We start from the raw sequence: 24,346 nt of genomic DNA, 5'->3' as shown, positions 1-24,346 counted from the left end.
GGGGTTTTTTTCTTTCTATGCTTATAATTTCAAAGTACTGAATAAATTGTCAGGAAATGCAGTGTTTGACCAGCAGCTTGAAGCATGTACATCTCTATCTTTGGCTGAGACCTAATCGTAGCTGTTTCTTACATTATGCATCATAAAGATCGGGGGAAGGCTCTCTTATTATTGCACTTGGGAATGAGAAAGTCAGTTCTCCGTAACTACTGTGCCACTGACTGAAAAGGGCAGAAGTCAGGTCATTTAAAAATGATGAACTAAACTGTAGCCAGATTACGTATTTTCTCCTTCCTTTATCTGGAGACCACATTTGAAAAGTAATCATACAATATGCTTTCTAAAATACAGCATTTTCTCTCTTAATGAAATACTATAATTCCTTCAATTTGTAGCTTGACATTTCAATCACAAGGAGATTTGGAGATTATTTTAATATGACTGTAATTAAAAATTTATATACTTTGGGTGAGTTAATCACTACTGATATATGCTCAGCTTAACTTTTTCCACCTTAATAATTTTAAATTTGCAGCCTAAGTGTCTCAGTGAAGTATGTTATTAAAATCCAATGAAGTGAGTGAAAAACTTGAATAGACCTATTCCAAATTATACAGAATAGTTAACTGAATCTTAGTGATGAAATTTTGAAAAGATCTTACTTGGAAGGCTTGACATTAAAACATCTGTATTGCTCAGAGCACCCACTATGCTTCTGGGGTGAAAACTAAGAAGCTTTTTTTCCTCATATAAGCAGTTCAGTGCATCTCAGTAAAAAGACTCCAGCTACAGACAAATATTTTGAGGTAAAAGTCAAGAAGATATGCATTATAACCCTTAATAAAGGTCTTTTATTTACCCAGCATGTTCTTCTTTTTATTTACCTGTGAATTATAAATTTTAGTATTGTCTTTAGCAAAACAATATTCAAAGAATAAAATGAATTATAACTTCTATCTATAGATTGCTTAGAAATTTATATGAGTTTATATGAAGTAGTTCACTACCCCATTGCCACTACTATTTTGCTATGAGGAAGTTACTACGTGTAAAGCATCAATTAACTAACAAAATAAGAGCTAGAATAAAGTAATGGTTATTAATTTGCCTAAAGCTTAAGCAGGATGATTCCTTCTTCATATTACCTAGTCTTATTGACTGTATCTCTTGTTTATTGTCATAATGGCCATTGCAGTTCAGGTATGGAATAGATCTGAACAACAGTTGTCTTAAATGAGCTGTGCATTTCTCACTATGCTAGGGTAGTGAAGGCTCTCCAGGGAAGCCTGGACCACCTGGACCTCCGGTAAGAGATTTTTGTTCACATTTTCATGATATGTTAGGAATTATATACCTATAACTAAAATGAAATGCACAAGAAGGACTTGTAGTGAATCCAGAGAAGGGTCTCTAAGGTGATCAGAGGGCTGGAGCACCTCTCCTATGAGGAAAAGTTGAGGGAACTGGGCTTGTTTAGCTTGGAGAAGAGAAGGCTCCAAGGAGACCTCATTGTGGCCTTTCAGTACTTGAAGGGAGCATATAAACAGGAGGGAGAATGGCTGTTTACAAGGGTGGACAGTGATAGGACAAGAGGGAATGGTTTTAAACTGAGACAGGTTAGGTATTAGGGAAAACTTTTTCACAGAGCGTGGTGACACACTGGAACAGGTTACCCAAGGAGGTTGTGGATGCCCCATCCCTGGAGACACTTAAGGCCAGACTGGATGTGGCTCTGGACAGCCTGGTTGATTGGCGACCCTGCCTGTGGCAGGGAGGTTGAAGCTAGGTGATCATCGTAGTCCTTTTCAACACAGGCCATTGTATGATTCTGTGATATCAAGAAGTAGACTATATGTCTCTCTAAGATATATTAATAGTGCAGGAAGACAGTAAAGTCTTATTGCAAAACAGTTCAATATTCCTTTTTTTTCTTGTGATTCATCATTAAATCCAGGTCACCAGTGCCATCTTAGAAACTGGGTCAAATGAATTACTCTAAAAACCTTTAACACTGAGGTTAATTTATTCACCTTGGATACCTGTGAAGTCCATAGAACACACTGAACTGTAAATTAACTCAAACAGTACCTAACACAAAATTAATTCTGAAGAATTAATAACTGGTTGACTTTGCAATCCCTAATTCTAAATTCAGTCTTAGAAATGTCATTCCTTACCTTAATTCAGGGAATGCTTTGGTTCTAAATCTAGCTATACTCTAATGATCTTAACATTCTCCAGCCTCAACTGTAGCCTACTTCTATCCTGCTGTAGAAAAAAAAATCATTCACTTCTGCCCCAAATTTAACCCTTGAGATGACTCTGTCTAGCTTTGAGGTCTGTATATTTTTCAGTCCTTGCTTCTCTAAATTCAATCTGTATCCCATGAAATTCTCTAAAGGAAGCGATGGTTTAGTATTCAGGACATACTCAGAAAAGTAGTATAAGGATAGCAGGATACCAGTTGAAGCCTTTATCTTCTCAGAACACTTGAAGCATACGATTAGATGCTTTTGTACTTTTTAGTTTAACACAGATTTTCAACTGACGTGAAAATAGTGTTGTCATTGCTTCTATCTTTTGTCCAGTCATTTTGTAAGAATGTTAAAAGGTAATGTATACTGGGAATTTACAGTAAAAAAGAGAAAAAGTACCATGCTTACATAGTTGTGTATTCTACATTCTTACTGAACTGTCTAGAAATGTGGAAAAATTGATCTAGAAACCACAGTTTTGCTGATGCATGGGAATTAAAACAGGCAATGGTTCTGACTCTGTGGTTCGTAGTTGTGCTTACTTGGTTTTTATGTTTTAAAGGGTGTGCCATACAATGAAAGAAATGGAATGAGCAGCTTATATAAACTCCAGGTATTTCTGGCATTTCTTTCTAATATATTTAGTCTTTCAATCAACACCTAATTTTGGTCCAACTCAACTTTTAATTTTGCTATTACAGGGAGGTGCAAGTGTCACAAGTTATCCAGGTCCACCAGGACCTCCAGTAAGTATTTAAATAGTAACTTAATTTTTAATATTTAATTAAAATGGTAACAGAGGTTTAACTGCATGTAGTTTTGATGAGTGTCGTGGAGTTGAATTTTATACATGAGAGATAGAAATTATTATTCATCTAGGTAATGATGTAATAAATGTAATAAATGTAACATATATAAATGTAATTTTATATGTTGATCAAACATAGCCTGGCAGAGTAGCTTATTTTGATTCAAATATTTCACTCTAAAGCTACGCTAAATATTAAGTAAAGTTTGCGAAAACAGTTCCTAACTTGGTATTGTCTCAACTGAAAGTATCTGACTGTCCTAAACTGCAAGACATACTCCTTACAGTTAATGATGATCTTGCTATGGATTAAATTTTGTGCTGGAAAATAGAGGCTCATGAATTCTCAGTTCTGTTACCGATTCCGATGTGTGAATGTGTCATCTGTACAGAGATTGTGTCTTCCCAGACAGTATGCTGCCCTGTGCAGGTGCCCCGGCTTCTCTGGGCTCTTTTTAGCCAGAGATGAACTGCTCTTACAAGTCTTCTTTCTTGTTAGTGTCACAAGCAAGTTCTGCTATTTTAAAGCAGAATTAACCAGCTTAGAGAACTGGACTTAATACTGATTGGAAATGCATTGCATTGGCAATTTTTATTTATATTGCATTGATACAGAAAAAGAATACAGTCACTGTGTCATTCTCTAGACATATATCTGTTTCTTATTTTCTTTGTAGGGTCCCAAAGGAGATCCTGGCACTGCGGTATGTACCTTTTGGTCATAAGTACAATTCCCCCTGATTTACTGATGAAGATCAGGAAGCCCTGAGAAGTATTAAAGAGATCATTTTTTAAGAAAAATTACATCCCTTTCAGCAGAAAGTGTGAGAAAACAGCTCTGTCTGCTACTAATGAAACAAGTACCATCTTCAAGTGAAACATCTACAGTTCCTTAGTGCTTTCAGGAGTTCATTCAGCCAGTAAAAAGCTGGCAGCTGACTCTACCTCTCTAGCTGTTGTCCTGTCTTCAGGTTGTCAGACCTGAGTAAAATACATAGAGTTAACTGCTTACCTCCAAGAGTACCTGGCTTCGCTCACAAAAATAGCTGCAGTGTTAGCCACAGCTAACACAGACTAACTCAGACAGGCCCAAAGAGATGGGGCAGTTAACATTTGGAAGAGTTAACTAAGACTTATGTACCATGGAGGCACATAATCTCCATTCAGCCAGCCTACACAGGGCCTATATTTGCTCTTAATACCCATAAGCTGAGTATGTTTGTCTATACCAGGAACCACTTCCTACTCAGGAAGTACTTTCTCTCATACAGGCTTTGGAAAGTGAAAATCTGTCAAAGAATTCGTAACATATGCAAAAGGAATTTGCTGTGGTCTTTTATTTAACTGCGATAGCTGAAATATTGGAATTGTTAACAGTAGTTCAGATTTCTGTGATAAATTATCCTTTGATTGTCTTTAAAAAAAAAATAAATTAAAAAGAGTAATAGAATCTTCTCAGTTAAACTGATTTCTCTAGTGCAGGAGTTTTCTGATTTTCATTCAAAACCTGAAGACTTGCACAGGGACTTCGCCTGTCTGCCCCATTTGCAGAGAAAGCTTTGTGCAAGGAATTGAGGTCTGTTCTGATACAGTAAATTGGAAGTTGAACAGAATTGTTTGGATGGTAGTTCTGTGGTGGATAGAATATGCTTACAACTTGTGCCTCTGCTGCTGGAAGGTGGTGACTTAGACCTGACTTAGGCTTATAAAAACACAGGATGGGAGTCTTCCAGATTACATTATTAGTCAAAATTAAAACAGTATAGAAAAATTTGTTTGCCTGAGAACTGTTAATTATTTTGGTAATCTCAAGTTAAATATTCTGCTTTTGCTTGCTCTTCCACATTTGTCTTGAACAATTCAGACTTTCTAATCTATGCAATCCATTTTAATTTAAAAAAAATTCAGGGCGACCCAGGACCAATGGGATTACCAGGTCTAGAAGGACTCCCAGGGGAAAAGGTAAGACTATTAAAGAAGTTTTGGCTTCTTAATGTGTCTGTCTGCTTTCTGAAACCTTATTTGATTTTTTTTTTTTTTGTGAAAATTAATGTTTCTGTGCAAAAAAGAATTGTATATTTATCCATATTCCTTTTCTTTTTTTCCTTAAGTGTACATCTAAATCATTTACTCACCCAATATAAAATTCCATTTTTCCACAAATGGAAATGTGTGTAGAAAACCTTGTAGTATGTCTCTAATTCTTGTTCTCTCCTGAACGTCATCTTATGCTTAGAGTCTGTCTGCTTGTTTTTACACTTCGGGCATAGCTATAGATCTGAATCAAAATTTTTACCGGAATTAGGTTAGTCTAAGTGTGTGCAAAATTGCCATTAAAAAAATGAATAAATAAATAAGGACTATTTCAGCTGACTGTGAAGGTAAAGGAAATGCTAGAAATAGAAGAGACTGATTCCCTATTCCCTACTGTGTTTAATGCAAATGCCTTGTGAAGGCAAAGTCAAAACTGATTTCTCAGGACTATCACTCATTATTCTAAAAAGGCCCCTTGTTTCTGTTTTTCTTTTCTTATTGCACTACCTGTATGAAGCTGCCATAGCTCATCCTGAACTGTGTTACAATCTCCAGAGCCTTCCTCTTGTTCAAAGTGTGCATTCTGGCCCTAGGAAATAACCTTTTCCTTGAGCTGGTGATGTTTCAGCCTTTCACGTATTAGTGATGGAGGCTGATACAAACTTAGAGTAAAGCTTATTATGAAATGCTAATGAATGATAATTAAATTTAAGCTTTTTGTATTTATTTTCATATGGCTAAGCATAAAAAGTCCACCAGAGAAATAAAGAAGCCCTGAAAATATGGTTTCTAACAATGGAAACACTTTGTTTTTATTTTGTTCATATCTTTTAAGTATAAGAAGAAATAGTAAGCTTTTTGCAATTCAAGCATTCAGTTTTTTAGGAATTGCATGCTATTAAATCACTTCAAACAAAAAATAGTTTACTATAAATTTTTCCATCAAAAAGCCATATAAGTCAAAAGTTTCTTCGTACTATTACTATGTATTACTAGTACCAATGCAGAGATTATAGGATAACAAACCAAGGTAGGTGACTACACTAGGTGTTTAAATTAGATAATTTTTGCTCTGGAAGACTACAATTTACAAACAATTATGGACAATCTAATTTTACATCACCAAACACAGGGAGGTATTACAGACCTAACAGAGACAAAATGAGGACAAGAATTAAATAAAGGGAAAATGTAACAGAACAGATTGTATAAACAGGCTAAGTGAGTGCTTGGCCATTTCCCAAAGCCAAAGTACCCTTTCTTTAACTAAATTTAGTTTGAATTCCACACTTCTGGTGCAAATAAGTTGACAGAATCCAAGTCTGCCTCCCATTCCCAACAGTGCAGTGCATGCTGGCTTTTAATTTAGAGCTACAAGATACATAAGTGCAGCAGAACTCCTTGTTGCATAGACAGTGCCAGCTGTAGTTTTGTGATAATGTCATGAACTGGCTGAAAACGTTTGTGTCCTCAGGATAAAATTAGCCTTCCCTCAGCTATGCTGACACAGTGGTTTTGCAGTTGTGCTGTGCATCACATTGCTAAGTGCAGTCAGGGCCAGGGGAAGAAAGTAGGAAAAGGGTAGTGCTGAGAATTTCCAGCTTAACTCTTACACGATGCCAGCATCTAATGAACCCCACTGTGTATATAAATTATGGGTACAGAATCACTATGCAGCTGAAGCCAATACGCTCTGCTAAGTACCCCAAGTACTTGATTGCTCTAAAGGTGCTCATAGATTTCTCACTGCAAGGGAAACTTGTTTTAAGTAACTTCTCTTTGTCTCCTGTGCAAGAGTGGTTGAACTGTGCACAAGCTTCTCCCTCTCAACCCAAGGTCTTGTTTGTTTTGGTTTGGTTTCATTTGGTGATACTGCTCTCATCTGCTTTATTACACGGGCAGCATGTCAGTGTGAATGTACGCTGCAAGGCCATGCACTTTTCATTAACTAAACCCTCTGGGCTGGTAAGCGAATTGGAGACCACTCCTAATTTGTAGAGGTTACTCCCATCTGCCAGTACAGAGAAACTGGCTGCCAGTCTCTAGCTCTTCAGCCAGGTTCAATTTATTTGGTTCAGAGTTAGGTGTGATGTTGGCCACGTTGAGTTTTTAGCACTGCAGCTGTTCTATCACAAACGTGATATGCAGCAAGATTTAAAATACATTCCTTGCTGTTGTCATGAGGTCTGATAAGCCTAAACATAAAAGCAAAACAGAATTTGTATTCATCTGTCTTGAACTGTCCTGCGCTGAATTTCTTAGTCTAGTGCTGCATAACTGATTTTTAAAACTCTGAGAAGTTATTGTTACCTAGAATTGATATTTTTCCCTATGCTGTAGCTCTGATCTGATGCTCTCAAAACTGTTTATAGGCATTAACTTGTCTTCTCTGTATGCTCTTTATAATGTAGTTAAGTGTTCCTAATTACAAGCATTATTGCCTGAACAAAATGATGAGAACGAGTCAAAATATCTCCTCAACCTTTTCTATGCAAAACATATGACTATAGTTATGCTGGCAAAAACAGCTCTGGGTAACATAAACTCAGCTCAAAAAAATATTTCTCCTGTTTGTATGGCTTCAGCTGTGTCAGGGCTTTCCTGACATGATTATGGAAAGCTGGGGCATGATCTTACATTTTTAACCAACATTACACTAGCAGAGTGCATTTTTACAGACTAACGCATGTCAGCAGTGGGATGGGGTAAATCTTGTGGAGTTTCACCTCCCGTCAGTTCCATCCATCTGCTTTGAGTTCTTCACAGGAGAGAAAGATGAATTTGCACTCACGCCTTATCAACTCCATCACAAAATCCATTATCTTACCTTAAATTATTGATGAAAGTATCTCCGTGATAAAGGAAGAAACTTTGTGCTGCAGCAAATGGCCAAGTGCAAGTAGGAATGGGAAAGTTTCTTTAAAAGGTGTATCTTAAATAGGGGGATCTTGATAGCATAGTGAATTATGATGTGTTAATTTTGGTCACTGTCAAGACCACAAATGTTAATTATTTAGAAAGCCTCAAATAAATCATCCCTTTTCAAGGAAAGCCTCAAACAGAATATAAAGGATAAGGTGTCAGTTACAACAGGGGAGACTAAACAAAGGATTGATGTTACTTGTTCAAGTCTGTAAAATGAGTCAATGTCGGAGCTAAGTGTTAGCTCTGGGCAGAGCTCGTCCTCAATTTCAGCTCACTGCACAATTCTTCCTATGTTTTTAATCAGGCTCCAAGAACAAACTCCTGTTTTCAGTGTTATTTAAATAATGATTTATCTTTTCTTCAGGGTGACCGTGGACCAGCTGGCACACCAGGAGTAGCAGGGATACCAGTATGTATATTCATTAACGAAATCTCATTTTGTTATAAGAACCTGAAAAAAAGTCAAGCACAGTGCTTAGCTGTAATCTTACCCATTGCTTCTGGGAGCTCTTAACTAGTTCCTTATAGGCAGATATGAAAATGACATATTTTTCCTAAAAGAATTAGAATTTTAAGACTTCTGAGGGTTCATATTATTATTAAAATGACAGGAGGAAATGAAGTGAATACATGATAAAGCTTGAAGTTGAAGTTGCATATTCTCATTTAAGAACGATTCTTCCCATTGCCTCAGCTTTATAGAGATAAATTACAAAGTCATATTCTGCGTTCCTGGGCATGCATAAATTTCCAGGCATCTTTCTATCACAAAGAAAAAATACGAACATTAGTTAATGCAATTCACAACAATCTAAATATCAAATCAACCAAACATTTGCTTTAAGGGACATACTTTGATAGTTATTTACATGTTGCATTCAAGAAGTTTCTGAAAGTCATTCTGAAGCATTGTTGTAGGTGAAAGTAAATGTAACTAATGATAAATTGAAATTATAATTGTTCATTTGTGTTCCTAAGACAAATTTTCTTTAGATTGCGTTCACAGTTTAATAAATGAATATATATTTGTATTTCAGGAGGCAGTATGAAGCTATTTGTATTCAAATATATTTATTATTAAATTTGGACGGCTACCAATCCATTCAATAGCTGTGTTTAAATTATAAATGTGTTTCATGAAATAACAAGAAGTCTGTGTCTATGCACTCCCATTTCCACTAGCCCCTAATTTAGTTTATTTACTGTGATTTCTAAGAGAGAACATTAGCTTAAGTAGCTTAGTGTAGTTAAGTTTACCTAAAACAAGGTAAAAACTCACATTTAAAGGAAGAAGATAAGTGTTTATCTGAATTTTATAGCCCATGTAAGAGTTTCAAAGTTTGTTCTCTGTAATGTATTATATATACACTGTGAATTGATAATGCAATAGCTAGTTAGGCTTGTCATAATTGTTCATTCCCTGTGTATTTCCCTCTGGGTATTTTCAGGTCTTACTGTTGTTGCTTTCTTTCTAGCTGGATGTGAAATACTTATTGACTTCCTTTCATCACTGATGAAGTTGCATTCTGTTGCTTACATTTATCTCTAGTAAGATCCATTGAAAAGAAAGTATTTGCTGTATTTTATGCTAAGCAGTTCTATTAAGCAATTTAATAGATTTATGAGAGGCGGTATTTTTTATCAGTCTTCCAGTAGTCTGACATCCTACTGGAAGAGAATTTGTCCTCCTTGGCTAACATTATTCCCTAGATTTTAGAGAACACTTGTCTCCATTTGGGAATACAAATATCTCATTTTAGCTTTGGCTTTTTGCTGAGTGGGATTATCAGAGAAACTTGGACTGAGAGTCCACAAGAATTGCCACAAATGCTTATTTTCACAGCAAGTTACATCAATCCTGAATTTGTCATTGGTGTTGATGGTGTTAGATTTTCTACTTCTGCAGGTGGTTTGGTCAAGGGATATTTACAGGAAATATGGGCTGAGATTTGTGTCTGAGGCTGAATAGGCCAATCTGATTTAATTGCTGTCCCCTGTTCTGAGCAGAAATTTTTACTAGGTGGCCTCTAGAGGTTTCTTCCTATATGTGTTATCCTCTCTTCTTACAAACAAGTCTGTTAATTTCTTCTTCAAGTCACACACAGTTGGAATAGTAGGGAGCTGTCCACCAATAAGTGACATCAAGAAGTGAATGATGTCCCAGCATAAACTGTGTGATTAGTAATGTCCTTGGGGCATCAGTACTGATACTGAGGGAGATAAAGAACTACTGAAGCAAGGGTGAGCGATAGCTAATGATGACTTCAGCTGACACAGATAAAACTGGATGAATGTTTGTCCAGGACATGTCACAGAGGCTAAATTCTCAAATACAGTCAGCAACTGTGTAAGAGTACTGAGAAGAAAGCTGCCATTTGTGGAGTACTAAGTTATGTGTAATACATAGCAGTTAGAAAAACAAGGTCACCTCAGCTTTGGTGCACAACTACTTCCTTCCAGTAGCACCAAAGGCAGAAGGCCACTGTGGGTTGGAGGCAGCCTCTTTTTGCCTTTCAGTCACGTTTTGCTTGATGCCTTTTTACAATTCCTTTTTCTACTGTCTTTCATCTTTAACAACAACAAAAAAAAAAAGTTCAGTCTCTTCAGTCCACTTTTAGGATATTTGTGTAATCATCTCATTTCTGTATAGTGCTAAAGAGCAGGATAGCAAGGTTGTTAAAAGCAAGGAAACAGCATTTGAAAAACTGAAGACATTTGAAATCATCATTTAACCAATGGAATGAACAAGGATTCTGAGCACTGTCAGGCTGAATTTAAAACCACAATTGAAGCGACCGAAAAGGAGCATGAAGAAAAATTTACAACAGAAATCAAATCAATAACAAACCCTTTTTAAAAGATTAATATTTTCTCTTTTAAAGCATTGATTGAGCTGTAACATGAGCATTTCACTCAAATTTATATGCTGTCTTAATTTTTACCTAAGATAAATGTTGATGTTTTACTTCATAGCAACTTGAATTTCTAATATTCTTTTCTTTCAGGGAAAGCCAGGATCTCCAGGGTCCCCAGGGTTGCCAGGAGAACCTGTAAGTACAGATTTGAGTTCTAGACTACTGTGCTAATACAAAAATATACTAAATATTGGATGCAAGATTTTACATGCAGGTTCATTCTTATTTTCTTTTTTCTTAGGGTGAGAGAGGACCTATAGGGGATACAGGCTACCCTGGACCAGAAGGACCACAGGGAAAACCAGTAAGCAATTTTATCTACATTAATTAAGAAAACATGCATCCTAGTTTATGAGAAGATTCAAAAGAAATTAGATAACATCTTGCTTTGTATTGTGCTTGATAACTTCTGAAGAACATTCTAGAGTTACAGCACTCAATATAACCATCTAGTCAATAATTATTTTCATATAGAGTGTGATGTGTTTATGTTTTAATAACCGATGTCACTGAGATCCTTTGGAGGTAACCGAGATCATTTTGAATGTCACTTACATCCTGTTGACTCAAAGGTTACTTTAGTAGTTTTTCAGAGTGAGAATATTAACCCAGGAGCTCAGTACAGTCTGTTGAGTATAGGGCAACAAAATGCATTCATGGTTTCAGTAATTCAGAGATTTACTGACTTCATGATTCTGTATACACATTATTGTTCTTCTGTATTCCTCTACTAGTAATGCAACATCATGTCTGAAGAACGTACTATTCTCTGAGGATATGTTTGATCTAGCATCTTCATTTAAAATACACTATAGTCAACAGTGTGTTGTAGCACTGTACAGGATGGTTTAAAACAGTCTAGTTCACATTCCAGAAGTAGTTCAGCTGGGATAGCTCAAAACTATCTCCCCCTGAGCACGGTGCTACAGTGATGAGCATGAGTACACCATTTCAGTTTATTATCACATCTCCACACTATTCTTCTGTCTTGACAGAGACAATTTCTGTAATTTCTGAAGCAAACTAGCCTAATTTAAGGAACAACTTGAAAATCTGTATCACTAATAAAATTTTAAAGTGACTACTTTCATGAGTTCTGTCAGGATGCTGCAAGAGTGAGCTTCTCTGCAAGAGAAAGTGACTGAGCTGAGGGCAGGAACAAGATGGGGGCCATGGACTCACCAGCAAGGGATACAGATCCACAGTGACCTTAATCATGTAAAACCATGCTTTGCAGTATGAAAGGGAAGGAAAAATTGCTGATTCCTTTGCTTATCCAAGTCTCCTTTTTCATACTGCAAAATATCACTATGTTTTCAGGGTATGCAAGTTCTGGCCTTGCATTTTCCAGGAAAATAAATAGTGACAGTGCATTTATCTTGCACTTATCCGGTGTTGCGTAATTGTTAAATTACTCTGTGACATTATTTGGCCCATGCCACCCAGCATAGTCTGAGACAATGTCATGTTCCAGGCTAGGAAAAAATGTGAGCCCAAGACTACTTCCTGTGGGTGTTATGAGTAAGACCACCCTCTATAGGGCAGGAAAAAATGTTTTGACCATCAGGTGGAAGCTGTGGTGTGTCACAAGTCCTAATGACCAGTAAATAGATCTGGACACTTTTTATTGATATCTAATCTCTGTAACAGCAGGGGCTAATAGGGCATTTAGGGCTAATGTCTACCATAAGATTAATCGCTTCAGTTGTTGTATAATGAACTAGGACTTGTAGAGCACCTGTACAGCTCCATATTCCACTTGTTTACAGAATTTCACTGTAGCTGGTAATTTAAAGTTGCATGTTCATTATAATTGATGAACATCTCGTCACTGAAGATATATTTTACACTGCTCCCTCAGTTCAAATGTAACCTGCTTGCAGTTCAGTGTGGACCCCAGCTTTTTTGTTGCACATTCCTGAAGACTGTTTGTGAGTGTTTCAACACTGTAACCATGTGAACTTCGGGCTGCAGCTTTAGAATATGTACTGATACCATCTCTAACCATCTCCAATTTGTTTTTAAACTACATGTAAATAATTATTAAAACATGTTTGTTTGTTTGTTTTTTTAATAGGGAATCAATGGAAAAGATGGACTGCCCGGTCCTCCGGTAGGAAGCCATGCTTTTGCGTTGTATTATGTTTAGTTGTTCACAAATAATGCAGCTGTTAATCCTAGTAGTTGTTTTCAGTTCAGCTGATAGATGAGTGCACAACAAAGCCTTTAAGCAATAAATTTCATCTTTCAAAAATAATTTTTCAGGGTGCTGTGGGGAGACCAGGAGACCGAGGGCCCAAAGGAGAACGAGTAAGTCCCTTGTTTTAATGACTTCTTTCCTTTCTGAGTATCCAAACACCTCATTAGCATGTATTTTACAGTAACAACCAGCAAATTAATTTCCTGTGAACTGTAGGTGATCTTTTAGACAATGAGCATCCCAGGGACCACTGTGAGAAATTCAGTTCCTTTCTGCATTTAGAGAAAAACACATTTATAGACATTCTAATGTGGATGACCTGGATAGTGTAAATTGGTGATGAAAGCTAGAACATAGATATACCCTTTGTGATGCAGTCAAACTTTGAAAGATATAAAGCTTTCCTCATTTCATCCCTGGGATCTTTGCATGTCACAAACACATGACCACATATTACATTAAATGAGCTTGTTACAACAGGAAGTAGGGAATGTTACGATTTCAGTTAATGCAATAAAGCAACTCAAGTGACAGTGGTGGCCCTGCCAGGCAGGGGGGTTGGAGCTTCCTGACACTGATCCTTGAGGTCCCTTCCAACCTGGGTCGTTCTGTGATTCTGTGTTTGATTCTGTGGTCTTTGTAGCAAAGCGTAGTTATAGCCATTAGTGAGCTCAGATTCATTGGAAATAGTACAGATTTGGAGGACAGATGGGTTATAAAAATGGTAGATAAGCTTCTGCTTTCATCTTTACATTTCTCTCCCTCTTTTTTTTTTAATCTTTTTTTTTTCTTTTCAGTCTTATCATGTCATGTAAATACAACTTGTGACTGTAACTACACCTTTATCATTTTAGCAGTTAGTGATGTTTCAGATTTGAATAAAGGATATCAGTACTTGCTGTAGATTAAAAATGCAATTAATTACATTTATTTACTCCTCATAAATGGGGGTTCTAGATTTATCTTGTAATAATGCAGGCAGTTCCTAGTGCTGTTTGCTCCTGATGGTGGAACTTGACTTTAGCTTAAGTGATGCAGCAAGGACAGCCAGTAACCCATAAGAGCTGTCAGCTGTTTGTTAACAATCTGAATGCATGACTTGCTGCACTCTCCTCCACAGATATAGCTCAGTGAACTAACAGCAAATATATTAAGCCTTTCTAAAAGATTTAATTCATTGCAAATAAAACAAATTTATCAGCCCATGATAGAAGCTAGCAAGAGCATCATCATTTAGTCTATTTCTTTTTCAGAGAAGTTACTCCTTTGAAGTGCATGTGTATATCTGTTGTTTCTTTGATTAACAGATTTGAATACATGCAAACATAAAATATTATGCATCTAGGGAAATTTGAAGGGGAAAAATCAAACAAACAAACAAACAAAATACTTGATACCTTATGCCTGGGAGAATTTGAGCACCCAAATTCTGCCTGTACCATATTTGACATCTCTAGATGCATGAGGTCTATAAGTGTTCCCCACCAAAATTCCCTACTTGAAAACTGGGTTGCAGGGTCAAGATACATTTTGTCATTGGCTTCAACATCAAAAGTGCAAGAAAACAAAAGTTTACTCTGTGTTTTCAGAGTCAAGGATCAGCCTGTAAATTAGCTTCACTGCATAATTTATTTGTCTAATAAAGATCAATTTCTGAACAAGAAAAACGTTACTCTTTAGGATTCTTGGCAGTTTTTCCCAGTTAGTTCCCATGTGTACAGTGGTTTTCTTTATGCTTTTATTTTACTTAGGGAGATCAGGGTATTCCAGGAGACAAAGGTCCACAGGGTGAAAGAGGGAGGCCTGGCCCATCAGGAGAAAAGGGCGCCATGGGGCCTATTGGACCACCAGGAGACAGAGGCCATCCAGGATCACCAGGTCATCAAGGTCCTCCAGGTTCACCAGGCCCCCCAGGTTTCCTGGTAAGAGAATAACAAGTTTTTATTAGTTGCTTGCAAAGTCAGAATAGATGAAGGTAGCATGTGTTGAGCAGTGGGAATTCAATCAAGCAGTCATAAAAACTAAGGTATCTCTGAGATGACTAATATTTGCAAATGCCAAAGAAAAATAGGCAAGCAAATGTGATTCTCAGTAACAGAGAAATTGGCATTTGATATGACAGTGAAGTGCTTCCTGTCAGCTGTATATACTTATGTTTGCCTCCATGTAAGCACACACATGCGTAGATGTAGTGAATTCATTTCAGTTGGTAAGAGGCCCTGAATCAGATGGAATAAAGCTTTGAAACCCTTTTCTAACTTAATTACTGGCCCTGTGATACAGTTTTGTTTCATTGGCCCTTGAATGTAGTCCCAGTGGGGGTGAGAAGTTGGCAGATGTTATACAAAAAGCCACTGGAGTATATAAATATCACTGGGATTCCTTATGATCTTATGCAAATTACTTTCATAATGCATACATGCTGGTCATCCAGATAGGTGAGTGCCTTTATAATATTATAATTTATTTGCAGTAAAGTCAGCTTTGTGCCTAAGTGAGTAAAATAAATTTTAGCATGTTTAATTTTAGCTTAATATTTAATTTTAGCTTAGGGCTGATTTCATTGTTTTTTTTCTTTAATTATTATTTTTGTAGCGTCGTGTAGATTGTATCTTCCAATATATATTGCCTTTTTGTTTCCTCATCAGACTGATACAGTTTCACTTGAAGAACTGAAGAAATATATCAAACAAGAGGTTCTTAAGGTTTTTGAAGGTAAGACATAGATGTCTTCTGTTGCTAGATGTTAAATTCTGTTCTAAATGTTTTTACTTTCCACTAACTTTTATATACAATTCTTTACATCATCTAACATACATGGTACATACTACTTAGTACTTGTTGAACTGCCGTAGGTACACTTAACTGCTGTTCATCTATTTAGTACAGTTATGTTCAAACAATTGTAAGTTGAAATATGTTACCCAGTGCTTCCTTATGTAAAAGATTAGCATTAGGAGATAGCTTGCTATCAAAGGTAAGCATGTGTCACTCCATCTACGCACTGGTACATATTACATTTTGTACACATCACTAGCTGTTGCCACAGATCTTCTGTTTTTGTCTTTGTTTCACTTTATCTGTTTTCTGTCATCTCACTTTGTTTTTCTTTGTTTGATACCCCCACACTTTTTTTCACTGAAATTCTTATCTCAAATCTGAAAATTCCAGCAGAGTAAATGCCAGATCAGGTGTGGAATGCTTAGTTAAGTTTCCAGGTAAACTATGAAGGTCTTCATCTAAGGATCACTAAAATGCTAGCAAGTATGCTTTGTTCCATGAGTATGAACAGTTCATGCTGTTTATGCTGAAATCTCTGCAATAGTTTTGTTTGCTGAGTTGTTTTCTTTTTTTTTTCTCTCTTTCTTTTTTTTTTTCTGTTGTTTTTTTTGTTTTTATGACTATTTCTAGGGTTTAAGCACATCCCAAGAACTGTTCACATTATTTGAGTCCTAGTTTGGGGTTTAATAAGAGTTATAAAGATACACTGTCATATGGATGTTAAATGCTAATTATTCTGTCTTCATATATTTTAAGTATTGCCACAAATAGAAGACATTTAAGACGTTGAACTACATCAGTAGAAGACAGTACAAATTTTGTGCAAGTTCATTGAGATTATTGCAAAGGGTGAGGATTCAAATAGGAAATCAGTTGGAATTTAAGATCTTGGTCCTTACTGGAGCATTTAATACCCTGAACTATTGACATTTTGGACGATTAAAATCTTACTTCCAGAAATTTACTTGGCTGGAGCTTTGGGAATTATTTATTTTCATGTATTCTGTGAACAGATTTCTTACCTTTTTTTTTTTTTTTTTTTTCCTCGTGTCCTTTGCTATTGAAGAAAGAATGGCTCAGTTTATGTCCCAGTTGAAGTTGCCTGCTGCATTGCTTGCCTCCCAAGCTCATGGGAAACCAGGGCCTCCGGGAAAAGATGGCTTACCAGGGCCCCCAGGAAAGGATGGTTTACCAGGACCGCCTGGAGAACGTGGGCTCCAAGGTAGGAATTCCAAATAACAGCCTCACAAATTATATCTTGTAATCTTTATATACTTGCAAATGGTTATTAAAAAAGCCAAGATTATGTACCTAGCTTTCTAATGATTAACTTTTAAAATTGTACTTATTTTTTTCCAGACTAGATCTAAGTATTAACCCATGGTAAATGTGTGGATTTTACTGATTTAAAACTCCTAATCAGTGTATTTTATTCTAATAAATGATACAGTTAATCACTGACAGATGTCCAAAACTGGCTGATATCTGGAGTAGTGTAGAAGTTATTTTCTCTCCAAAATAATTGAACACAACGGAAACGATAAGCCAGCGTTCTGTTGTAGCTGTTTACATTATATATATATACATTGAGAGACCATTTAAGAAACAAAATTTGATTTCTGAGTGCTTTCAGCTCTGATCCTAATACAGTACAAGGGAGGAAAAATTGAAGGCAATTATAAGAAGCAGTGGAAACTGAAATATTACAACATACATCCTTCTTACTGTGAAGTAATCTATTTTCACAAATCAATTTCAGAGAAATCAGATTTTCATTCCACCCCAAATGGTAATTTGTAGAATGCAATACAGTCAGACAAGACAGTATAGGACTCTCGTTCCACTGAATGGTCCTTCACTGCAAACTTAGCTTCAAGGAATCCAAGATCATCATAGCTATGTTCTACCGTAGGCTCAGCCTATTTGAGATCAAAAGAAAGAGAAAAAAAGAATAACAGAAAGAAATAATTTGCAGATAATTAACATTTTGTGGGCAACATGTAAATTGCAGTTGATCTGTAGGTAGTTCTTTATTATTATCTTTTGTTAGTTTGGTCTGCTCTGGAGTCAGAGCAAGTCAGACTGGAATGAAGAACAAAGCTGAAGATGTGTGGATCCTAAACCTATCAGAAGAATAAGGACTTACTAACACTGATGAGAGCAAAGCCCTGACAGAAGCTCAGAATGAGAAGAACAAGAATAAAGGATCAAGGAAAACAGTAAAAGGCTTAGAATCTTACAACACTGACTTCATCATTAACTGAATATTCAGATCACTGTAAACAGTAGACTTTAATGTCAGTGGCAGATTGACAATGATAATGTAATGTGGTGAATAGTCTCAGATGCTTCTGGGAAGTAGAACATTGTACTAGGCTTCATTTCCAGGTAGTGAGCATCAAGAGTGAAGATAATAGCTATGCTTGATAAAAGAAAGAAAATAAATCTGCTTTTTTGTGCCTTATGCTTGAGCAAAAGTAGTACACAGAATCCCCATTTCTTTTATCAGTACTCTTTTTACAAAATCAATACTCTTTTTACATTATTAAGAGTTAAACTGAGAAGCATTTACTTCTCTTTTAATAATTTTCCATTATTATTTAAAAAAAAAAAACAAAAAACATTGCCAAGAAGAAAAGAAAACCAAAAATTTGTCTTATTACAGTATAAATGAGAGCTTACCATGAGAGAAGCACACTTACAAATACAGTTCATGCATTTCCCAGTAGAGCCTGTGTGTGTCATTGTAAACACCAATAGCTAAAAGAATTTCAGTTCTCTGAGCAGACTGAAAAGCTCCCTTGCAAGTTTCAGTTCATTTTCAGCCAGAAAGGATGAAGCAGACAAGACTTCCTGGAAAGGCCAAGTGTTACAGGAACTTGTTCAATTGACTGTAGTTATTTAATTGAATATTTAAACCCTAATTGTATGTTAATTACTGTCCTTTAGAGAACACTTCCTTGTGAGAGTTTTGCAGTCCAGAGATATCTGGACTTTTATGTTAATATCGTGCTTTTTCTGAAACAAAATGAAGTGTTCAACCTAGTAAAGCTTCACTAAGCTTCAAAATAGCACCAAGGAATTGAACATCCCTGCTCAGGAAAGAAAAATACTGCCTGATAACTAGTGAAAATTCCATGTCTTTATTGTTGACCCCTGTTATAAAATGTATATATTTTAATACAATTATTAACTTGCATGGTGGAAGCATCTAGAAACTGCGGTAGACATCATGAACCCCTTGTTGTGGATGTTGTCTGGGCACAGTCGCTCTTCTGAAGTAGCTGCACTGGTTTAAACTGTTACCTCCTGTAAACTGCCTTTAGTTTTGTAGGGTGAAGTTAACTTGGTTTACTTTGACTAGGCATTCAGCTGCTACCTCTCAGCTGCAAGGTTGCTTTGCAGTTTTTTGCTTTTAAGATTGCAGTGATATGCAGAGTATTGGTGCAGTGTGTAATACTGTGGATACTTCAGAACCATTGTTCTCTGTCACATTAGTGTGTTTGCTAATGTTTGTATCAAAAACCCTCTGATTTCTCTAGATACTGGCATGCTGGTTTCAGCTGTCTGTAGAAAAAGTTCTCAGTAACGTAGCTGGAACACTTTTGGGGCTGTTTAAATGGGATGGCTTTTTACTTCCACAAGACATAGACACAACTTTGCATCATTTCCAAGTAAAGCTGAGGGTGTTACAGCAGTGACGTTCTGTCAGACTTGTAGTTCGGTTAGAGATCATCGAATCAAAAGTTCTATTTAAACTGTGACCACTCAATCTATGAACAGAAGGAGAATACTTCTGTCTTAAAATACGTCCTTGCTACATCCTACTACCAAATGTTTATCATATTACCCATCCTGGGTACATGTTTACATGCAGCTTTTCTCTTGTGGAAATTTTAACCAAACTTCTGGAACCCAAGTGAAAGGCTTTGCTAAGACCTTTTGAGTTGAGCAGTTCCTCTTACTGGAATTGTAATTCTACCAGTGGAAATAGACACGTGCCTTTGTGTTAAAAACAATAAATCAAAATCTAATTTAAGCATTTGATAATATTTTTCTTTAACTATGTTTGAGTTTGCCACTTTCAGCTCAGAGAGGAGGTGATATTATCTCCTAGAAGAGTAATCATGGACCTAGTTCTGAGCAAATATACCTCATTTAAATTCCAACATTTTACTTCAAAGGTTACATATTACATTGTTAGACTGTTTACGCACAGGCCTGTTTACTAATATGCTTATATTTTGTTAAATAAAGCCTTATTTTTAGAAAACACACCTGGATATTTTGTATTAACTTTCAGTGTCAGCAGAACTTCTGCCAGTATGTACCACCTACACCTTTGCATATGTATTCAGATACAGCCAGTAATTGTTTACACTACCCTTGTTCATACATTTGCATAGGCAGATTGCTGTTTGTACTGTTTTTTTCCTTATCGTCTTGAATTCCATTGATGTTTGCAGAAACTTTTGATCTATCTCAATCCCTTTTCAACTGCATTGTGTCAGATATCTCCAGTAATGGTTATCATGGGCTTTGTAAATGTGATGCATCGTAAATGTGATTTCTCTCTTTTTTTCCCAAAACAGTGATTAGTGACAGCACTACTCTGTAAAATTACAGTTAACCGGGTTTGTAGTGAGAAATGTACTGTAATTATCTATTGTAAAGTAAGAAATACAGAGATCCATAATAAATAGGAGATGTAATAGATCCTGTGGTTGTGTGATTGAGCTTCTCAAGCAGTAGCCATTACTATTTGTTACACAAAGTTTTTGAAATCAACCAACTCGGTATAGTTATAAGCACTACTACAGTCACTGAAGAGAAAATCGAGGGTCACAGCTGAGTACAAGCACATTCATATTGGCATTTCTGAGTTTTTATAGCCTGTGTGCATATATGCCTTACACACTTATGTTTAACTCAACTCAGTAACCAGAATGCACGATTTGTTTGTTTCTCTGTGAGTTTTTAAACACTTTATTTCCATTTGTTGTGTTATGCATGTCACCCTGCATGCCTTTTCTAATGTTTTTCTTTTGCCTCTGTGAAGTGCTGAGAGTTAATTGATAAAGGATACTTGATGCACTGTCTTGAAATTCAGAATGCAACCTGCTACCAAAAACTGTAGTAAGCCTGCATTTAATAGAAGGTTTGAGTACTGTGTACCTTTCCTCTTGCATTGTGTCTGTTGTAACAAACCCAAATCAGTACCCACAGCAATAAAAATAGTTTCCTTCTAGATTGCCGTGTAAAGTACCACTGTTGCATAGACTGCAGTACACTGGCACACAACCTTTGCCTTCCATCTGCTGGCACCCATGGTCATATGTGAGACCACCTGGTAGGTGGACTGATACCAGGTGGTGCTGACTGGTCAGCTGTGCCTCTTCTCTTTTAATTCAGACTAAGCTTCACAAGAGGAAGCTTCTTGTGATGTATGTGACACTAGAAATAGATTGGTCCAGGAACCAGAGCAAGTTTAATTCCAAGTGCGTTCAGACGTTGGCAAATTAATCTTCTTTGTCACCTTACACGCCAAATTCCGGGGTGTTTGGGAGGGAGCACAATAGCACTTCGCTAACAGTGTTTAGGTACTTGGGTCAAAGAAGGCTATCTGTGCTAGAACCCATAATCTGCACAAGCTACAAAGACAACTTCTAAGAGCAGGTGCACTACAATAGACCTGGAGATCTTTTTGGACTTACAGGGGAACATCTAAGCACACAGTTCCCAGCTCAAGATTCCAGTCTGGAATCCAGAGGTTGTTTTGGTTGGTGCTTTGTAACACATTATCAAACAGATAACACTGGAGCAGAAGTATACATTCTTATCTTTTTTACAGGAACTTCAGGAAGGTAACCTAAAATCTCTGGGAAAGGTTGGGCTAGTAAATGTAGCGAGGGTCCTCAGGCAGAAGATGCAACAGTTACAGCTAGAAATTGTCATGAAATTGTCATGTTTTCCAGAAAGAATATAGGAATGTAGTAAGTGTCTCAGAAAAAAAATTGCTAGTATCAGGGGGGGAAAAAAAAAAAAAAAAAAGTGAAATGAGTGGGTGTTTTCACAGCTATGTTTGTCTTGATAATTTCTTGTCAACAAGGTCTATAGAGGATTACTGTTTATAATAAGAGGACACTTTTATTTTCATATTTCTCTTCTGTGTAGGTTATAGAGGACAGAAAGGTGAAAGAGGTGAGCCTGGAATTGGACTGCCTGGTAATCCTGGACCTCCTGGCCATGCAGGTACAAGTCGGCAGATTTATTTTATGCTATTGTTATTTATGAACTAACATGCCTTTCTCCTGGTTCTCACACCAGGTTTACATCAGGGAATTTCCTTCTGATTTTGCTGTAGCATGGGGTCGGATACACCTACTTTCTTGCACACGATCTGGTGTGAAGCTAACATTCAGGGATGTGTCTCAGGAAGGACGCTGCATGTGCTCTAGAGGGGGCTGTGCTAATTCTGACTTTATTTTACCAGTTGCTGGCCTGCCAGGCCCTCCAGGAACTCCAGGGTCACCCGGACCACAGGGGCCACCTGGACCCAATGGAAGATGCAATCCAGCAGATTGCTATTACCACGTGTCACAGACCCGGCCACGCACCAGTGGGAAATAAAACTCTCCCATAGACACTTGGGTTCACAATCACTTTTCACTCTTCTCGATAAGTTAATTTAATCTTTGAAATACTTGGTGCATTTTTTGACCCCATGACACTGCATGATCCATAGATAATTTATAAGACGTGGAATTGAGCCTTTGTCTATTCTATTTGCAGTGTCATAATTATGATGACATTTATTTTCCAGAGTGCATTCCATGTGTTACATTTCTCGTATTTATTTTGCTTAGAGGAGAAAATTAACCCGAATAATTTTTATGAGCTTCTTTCTTCCAACAACAACAAAAAAAAAAAAAAAAAAAAAAAAGTTTTATTGTAAGTTAAGACAGAATGTGTGCCTCAGTGTATAGGCAGGTTTTGTGTTCCTTACTGGTAGAGAAAATGCTGTTCTGAATTTAATGACTACCTATTGGTAGTGACTGTAGGATCTTAGCTGGAGTGCTGGGAACTCTATTTAGTTTCAGTGTTACTGACCTGAGGAGGCTCCAGCATCCACTCTGAATCAGGTGTGGGTCATGAACGCTACCAACTGTTTCTGTAGCTTTCTAGAGATGGAAGCAAAGATATTTTTATGATCTCTCCACTCCCGTCCAATTCAGATTCATACTGATTGGGAGTACACAAGGTGCAGCCCCAAGGAAGGTGAATGCTATTCCACCTGAGAACTTGAACTTTGGTTTAGTCATAGTTGCATATACTCCAGGTGTAAAGCTGCTAAGAACCTATGGTATTGTTCTTAACTAGTATCTGGCACATTTTCTAAAGGTGATATGAGCTTAGCAAGTATGTTGTCATTGCCTGCAATTAAGCTACTCTGCCATTACGTCTGCTTACAAAAAAAAAAAAGATGTCTGGCTTTAGCAAGAACACGGGTATTAGCAGTGAGACTGAAAGAAAGAAGCTTCAGAAGTCCCTGATCTTACCAGTGGCAGAGTTTTCCTCTTTCTCCTGCTCTAAGTACATGCTGAGATAATCTTAAGAACTTCAAAACAGTAGAATGCAAAATGTGCAGGTCCTGGTAACTGGCTGCAGAAACAACTTGAGTTCAGGAGAGATTCAGAAAAATTAGGAGTCTGTCCTTGGAAAGGTGTCGTGTGTAGAGCTTGATTGCATTCAGCTTGCAAAAACAGAAAGGATAAATCCTACGAGAACAGACGCTGTTGAGAAGGAACACGAGAAAAAATTGTGAGTCCTACAGAGCTCAGGGGACTGAACATAAGAAAAGATGGAGGAAAACAATTGTACAGAGTCTGGTTCTGAAAAGGAGGGAGAAGAGTTGGTTGAAGTTTCACTCTTGATGTCTAGGGTTGTCTGTTTCCACATTTATTCCTGAGGAATCGGCTATAGTGTAATAGAAATTGCAAGTGCAATTAGGAGACTCTGGGCAGCTATAGTCCAAACTCGTGGCACATAAGCAGCACTGCAGCCTCTTGTGCTGTTGCTAGGGAGATAGCAGTGCTGTCCTACTGTAGGCCACTGCATGGTTCTGATAACCTTCATGCTGCAGAAGTGCTGAGGGAGCCAACTTCTGCATCAGCCATCAGGGAAGCATTCCCAGACAGGAAGCGCTGGATTCTGGAGCAGCTCTTCTGATAAATTAACATCTGGTTTCTTTTTGCTTAAAAACAGAAAGAAATTAATGGTGAGATACTTATTAAAATTGTTCTGAATAGAGTTCCTAGCACTTGTATCTAGTCCAAGGGGAGAAAGAGTGCGAGCAGTAGGAATGCACAGAAAAAATTATGGAAAAGGTGATGAAATAGTAAAGTAAATGTAATGACATAGCCAGAGA

General features: G+C 37.0%; 1 protein-coding gene across 5 annotated transcripts in view; it reads left to right on the top strand.

The window, feature by feature from the left end:
* The window catches only part of COL19A1 (collagen type XIX alpha 1 chain), a 172,794-nt gene extending 149,394 nt beyond the window's left edge, over window positions 1–23,400 (top strand). For 3 of the 5 annotated variants that reach the window (XM_015859135.2, XM_015859137.2, XM_015859134.2), the window contains 15 exons: window positions 1,262–1,306; window positions 2,818–2,868; window positions 2,957–3,001; window positions 3,741–3,767; window positions 4,972–5,025; window positions 8,387–8,431; window positions 11,028–11,072; window positions 11,179–11,241; window positions 13,015–13,050; window positions 13,203–13,247; window positions 14,889–15,059; window positions 15,786–15,852; window positions 16,985–17,140; window positions 22,093–22,170; window positions 22,412–23,400. In XM_015859135.2, the coding sequence (XP_015714621.1) occupies window positions 1,262–1,306; window positions 2,818–2,868; window positions 2,957–3,001; window positions 3,741–3,767; window positions 4,972–5,025; window positions 8,387–8,431; window positions 11,028–11,072; window positions 11,179–11,241; window positions 13,015–13,050; window positions 13,203–13,247; window positions 14,889–15,059; window positions 15,786–15,852; window positions 16,985–17,140; window positions 22,093–22,170; window positions 22,412–22,548 (1,065 nt within the window). In that variant the 3' untranslated portion in view covers window positions 22,549–23,400. Of the gene's footprint in view, window positions 1–1,261; window positions 1,307–2,817; window positions 2,869–2,956; window positions 3,002–3,740; window positions 3,768–4,971; window positions 5,026–8,386; window positions 8,432–11,027; window positions 11,073–11,178; window positions 11,242–13,014; window positions 13,051–13,202; window positions 13,248–14,888; window positions 15,060–15,785; window positions 15,853–16,984; window positions 17,141–17,968; window positions 20,635–22,092; window positions 22,171–22,411 lie in introns of those variants that run through there. The other 2 variants (XM_015859139.2, XM_015859140.2) reach the window with 2 other exon arrangements.
* Window positions 23,401–24,346: the final 946 nt, after the last annotated feature.

Source organism: Coturnix japonica, chromosome 3 (genome assembly GCF_001577835.2).
Source record: "Coturnix japonica isolate 7356 chromosome 3, Coturnix japonica 2.1, whole genome shotgun sequence".
NCBI lineage: Eukaryota > Metazoa > Chordata > Aves > Galliformes > Phasianidae > Coturnix > Coturnix japonica.
The sequence above is the reverse complement of the archived record's forward strand: the minus strand, read 5'-3'. Positions and strand labels throughout refer to the sequence as shown.